Source organism: Molossus molossus, unplaced genomic scaffold (assembly GCF_014108415.1).
Source record: "Molossus molossus isolate mMolMol1 unplaced genomic scaffold, mMolMol1.p scaffold_m16_p_1, whole genome shotgun sequence".
Classification (NCBI taxonomy): Eukaryota; Metazoa; Chordata; class Mammalia; order Chiroptera; family Molossidae; genus Molossus; species Molossus molossus.
This window is the reverse complement of record NW_023425344.1, coordinates 145653481-145658749: the sequence shown is the minus strand read 5'-3', so window position 1 is coordinate 145658749 and position 5269 is coordinate 145653481. Positions and strand designations below refer to the sequence as shown.

The 5269-nt window shown below is 44.6% G+C and overlaps 1 protein-coding gene and 1 pseudogene across 1 annotated transcript; one reads left to right on the top strand and one right to left on the bottom strand.

Moving 5' to 3' along the window:
• Window positions 1-286: 286 nt before the first annotated feature.
• On the top strand, window positions 287-1158 carry LOC118643583 (annotated as a pseudogene).
• A 1112-nt stretch (window positions 1159-2270) lies between these two features.
• LOC118618576 (olfactory receptor 5AU1) lies at window positions 2271-3317 on the bottom strand. The gene has a single exon (XM_036244903.1). It carries the CDS (start codon window positions 3262-3264, stop codon window positions 2329-2331), a length of 936 nt encoding a protein of 311 aa, XP_036100796.1. The 5' UTR covers window positions 3265-3317; the 3' UTR covers window positions 2271-2328.
• Window positions 3318-5269: the final 1952 nt, after the last annotated feature.

Genomic DNA, 5269 nt, shown 5'->3' with positions numbered 1-5269 from the left:
ACACCCATTAGCCCTGGCTGGGTAGCTCAGTTGGTTGGAGCATTGTCCTGATATGCCAAGGTTGAGAGTTCGATCCTCAGTCAGGGCACTTACCAGAATCAACCAATGAATGTACAAATAAGTGGAACAACAAATCATTGTTTCTCTCTCTCCCCTCTAGAAATCAATTTTTAAAAATAACTCACACCAATTTAAATATAAGACATTTTCATTTTCGTTCTACCCAGAAACATGCCCATACGGCATTGTTCTTGGTTCCCATGTAACTTAAAAGGAAATTTTCACAATGTCCAGAGCCCTTGATGCCCTGCAGATGAAGGAGAGGGATGTCCTTAAATTTCCTGCAGCAGGAACCTACTAAGGTGGCACCAACCTTGACTTCCAGATGGAGCAGTCCGGCTACAAAAGCAAGAGGGGTAGCATCTACACAAATCTGAAGAGAGCCTGGCAGAAGCTTCTGCTGGCAGCTCTGCCATTGTTACCTTTGGAAACCTGCTGACATCGGTGTCACATCGTCCAGGAACACGGCCAGTGAGCCGCGCTGAAGTTTGCTGCTGCCCTGGGAGCCACTCTCATTACTGCCGCTTCACTCCTGGAACCTGTACCAGCAGCCAGGTCCAGGCACCTCCTGGTGCCGAGACATCTGGTGGTTGCTGATCCCAGGGCTGAGCACCAACTTCTCACAGGGGTGTCTTATGTTAACCTGCCTGCCGTTGCTCTGTGTATCACAGCCTCCCTCTGTGCTATGTGGACATTGCCCTCCCTGCCACGACAAGGGGGCTCACTCTGTGGGTCTCATGTGGTCCATGCTGGCCTGGGAAGTACTGCACATGTGTGGCACCATCTCCCGTGAACACCCATGGCGGTCCTGCCTGATCTCTACGCTTACAAAGACCCTGAAGAGATTGAAAAGGAAGAGCAGGCTGTTGCTGAAAAGGCTGTGACCAAGGAGGAATTTCAGGTTGAAAGGACTGCTCAGCTCTCGAGTTCACTGCTGCTCAGCCTGAGGGCACGGACTGGTCTGAAGGTGCAGTTGCCCTCTGGGACCTTTCAGCAGTTTCTTTCTGAAGCCTGGAGCTCAGCTGCCACTGAGGACTGATCAGCAGCCCCCACTTCTCCGGCCACTGAATGGGCACAACCATCACTGAGTGGTCTTAAGCTGTTCTTCCACAAACTCTTAAACAGAATGGGAAATAAGATCTATGCAAAATAGCCCTGGCCGGTTTGGCTCAGCGGTTAGAGCGTGGATCTGCAGTCCAGAGAGACCTGGGTTCGGTTCCCGCTAAGGGCATGTACCTCGGTTGCAGTTTGTCCCCGGCCCTGGTTGGTCGTGCGGGTGGCAGCCACTCAATGTGTCCCTTTTGCATCAGTGTTTCTCTCTCTCTCTCCCTCTTACTCTATCTAAACAAAAAAATGGAAAAATGTCCTTGGGTGAGGATTTAAAAAAAAAAAATCTCTTAAAAATAAAGTTTCTAAAAGTTGTGTCCATTAAAATAAGATGAGACATCTGTGATTCGGAAAATATAAGTAATTTGCTCAAATTTATTCAATTTGAAAGTGACCAAGTGGCTCTTAGGCCAGGGAAAAAATCAACAAAGACAATAAAACATCATGTGAACTTTTGAAGTTGTTGTGACAGTATCATTCAAATAATTAGATAATCAGAAACACATTTTAAGCCAAGGAGTCCATTTTTACAAAGAAGAGATCCTAAAGGATGGGGAGGCTTCCCCCAGCAGCCAAGGTTTTCAAATTAGCTAAGGGGAAATCTTTATTATGAAGAATATAAATGTAGCCCCGGCTGGTGTGGCTCACTGGTTGAGTGTTGACCCCTGCACCAAGAGGTCGCTGGTTCGATTCCCGGTCAGGGCACATGCCCACGTATGGGCCCAATCCCCAGTGGGAGGCATGCAGGAGGCGGCCAGTCAATGTTCTCTCTCATCGATGTTTCCATCTCTCTCTCTCTCCTTTCCTTTCTCTCTAAAATTCATAAAGAAAAAAAAAGAATATAAATGTCAGTTTCCAATAATAGAACAAAATATTCACAAACATGGATATACAAATGAATCATCTGAAAAAAGTCATGACTAAATCTTGTCAGTGGGTCCAATTATGGAACAAGCAGGCGCTTTCTTGTCACTTCTTTCTAGTCTCTATGACACCACCAACTCTTTCTATGGCAGGCTGGCAGGTTGATGCAGAGACACCTGCAGACCAGAGAGCATACCCGTTGTTCACTGGGCAAGCATGAGAATGTGCTCAGATCAGCGTCACATAAGATAAAGTTCCTTTGGCTTCCTAAGGATATGTGGTAATGAGTTGAGAAGATTATTCCATTATTTTCCTGTTATAAACCTTTCTTAAAGCTTCCTTCACATCTTTGTTTCTCAAAGAATAGATAAGGGGGTTCAGCATTGGGATTACCACTGTGTAGATCACTGCAACTGTGCGGTCTTGGGCCAGGTAGTAGCTGGACCTGGGGCGCAGGTACATAAAAAGTGTTGTGCCATAGAAGAGACACACAACAGTGAGATGGGAAGCACAGGTGGAAAAGGCCTTGAACCGGCCCTGGGCTGAGTTCATTCTCAGGATGGTGATGAGAATTAAGAGGTAGGAAACCAAGATGGTGAGGGTACAACTCACAATGTTGAAACCAGCAAAAATAAAGAGCAGGAGCTCACACAGTGAGGTGTTCACACAAGACAGAGACAGGATGGGTGGTCCATCACAAAAGAAGTGAGTGACTATGCGAGCACCACAGAATTTCAGACTGAAGATACAGCTTGTGTGGATCAGAGAATTGAGGAATCCTGCACCGTAGGAGCCTACAATCAGAGAGGCACAGACCCTAGGAGACATGGTGACAGCGTAGAGCAGGGGGTTACAAATAGCAGCGTAGCGATCATAGGCCATGGCAGCAATGAGAAAGCACTCACTTATGACGAAACCCGCATAGAAGAACATCTGAGCCATGCAACGAAGATAGGAGATCACCTTCCTCTTGGCCAAGAAGTTCACCAGTGCCTGCGGGACAACTGTGGAGGTGTAGCATAAATCCAAGAAGGACAGGCTTTTCAGGAGGGAGTACATGGGTGTATTCAGGGTTGTACTCACATGGACCAGAAAGAAAATGGTCAGATTTCCCGACAAAGTAATGATGTACATGCCCAGGAACACCACGAAGAGCAGAGTCTGGAGCTGGGGGTCACTGGTGAGGCCCAAGAGCTCAAACTCCATCTCTTGGCTCAGGTTTACCCCTTCCATATTTCTCAAGTGCTGTGGGATGTGGAAACTGGACACCACCAGACATGAGGCAGAATACCCTGGGGGAGGGGGGGTGTCTCACTGAGCTTAATTCTTTTTCTTCTTTCTTTTTTTTTTTAATATTGTGAATCTAATTAACATATCATTTTTATTTATTTATTAATTTTATTTATTTATTTTTTTGTCGTATATGCCCCTAGCGGAAACCAAATGCGGGACCACAGGCCGACGCTCAACTGCTGAACCAAACTGGCCAGGGCCACTGAGTTTAATTCTGCCCTGAGGACAGCCTTGTGAGGATTGATCTGAGGAAGTCTGGTTTTATGGATGGAACTGTCATAAAGAAGGTATTCTCCACTCACTGGATGGTTAGTTAGGAAGCACTCCTTGAGCACCAATGGAAAATATTAAACATATATAAGCAATTTGGTCTCTCAGGAATCTTTAAAAAAAACCTAAATAATGAAACACTTACTTACCAAATATGTATTGACAGACTTCCATATGCTTAGTTCTATGTTTCCCCATCAGGAATTCAAGTGTCTGACCTCAGGAAACTTATATTTTAGAGATGGTATATTTAATGTTAAAAAAATGTTTTTTTCTTTATTGATTTAAGAAGGAGAGGAAGGCAGAGGAGAAAGAGAGAGAAACATCGATGAGAAAGAACGTCGATTGGCCACCTCCTGCATGCCCCCCACCTGGGATTTGGCCCACAACCTGGGCATGTGCCCTGACCGGGAATTGAACCGGCGACCTCTTGGTGCATGGGTTGACATTCAACCACTGGGCCACACCGGCCAGGCGGTATATTTCATGTTTAAACATAGGTTTGGTGCCAGACTGCCAAGGTTACAAGCCAAGACCTTCTATTTGTATTACCTTGGGAATGTGATTTGACCTTTCTGAGTTTCAGTTTTCTCATCTGTAAAATAGGGATAATAGCATCAATCTCAAAAGACTATTGTAAAAATTGTAAAGCACATGAAAAATTTAAAGAATGTTAGCTTTGATTGTTCTCACTGGGGAGATAGATCTAACACATAACTAAACACGATCAATAAATGAAACACAACAATGCCCTGGCTAGTATGGCTCAATTGGTTGGAACAGCATCCTGTACACTGAAAGGTCACGAGTTAGATTCCCGGTCTGGGTACATACCTAGGTTACAGGTTAAGTCCCTGATTGGGGCATGTATGGAGGGCAACTGACTGATGTTTCTCTCTCATGTCAATGTTTCTCTCTCTCTCTCTCTCTCCCCCTCTCTCTAAAACCAATAAATATATCCTTGGGTGAGGATAAAAAAAAAAAAAACAGCCCGGCCGGTGTGACTCAGTGGTTGAGTGTCAACCAATGCACTAAGAAGTCACCGGTTCGATTCTCAGTCAGGGCACATTCTCAGATTGTGGGCCCAATCCCCAGTGGGGGGCATGCAGGAGGTCGCCAATCAATGTTCTCTCTCATAGATGTTTCTATCTCTCTCTCCTTCTCTCTTTCTCTCTCTGAAATTAATGCAGAAAAAAAATCTAAACAACACAAAACATGAGTGCAAATTTGAACACATGGCATTGGTAACTTCTTTTAGAGCATACAGAATATAATTGATTAATTTGATGTCTCTGAGATGTAACATTCAGTCATTCTTAACCCAACAGCTGCTAATTTATAATAAACCCCATTTTGCAGTGATGTGGCAGTTCTAGATTTGGGTTGCAAATGTCATTGGGCCCACTGGTATCAAAAGCCAACTCAGCTTCAAGGCAAATTGCAAGGACTTCAGAGAAATGACTGTAAAAATCCCAGCATGGAGTAACTTACAGGAACTTCAGGAAGTTGAGTAATGGTTAAGAGTGGAGTAGAACTTCTTAGACCCAGTTTTACATCTTCTTTTCTCAATAGACTGTTTTGGTGTGAGTAATGAGTCTGCAAGTATCTCTCTGATTAAAAGAATAGACAAAAGCAGAGAAAACAAGGAATGTAGCCAGTACTCAAAGTAGGGGAG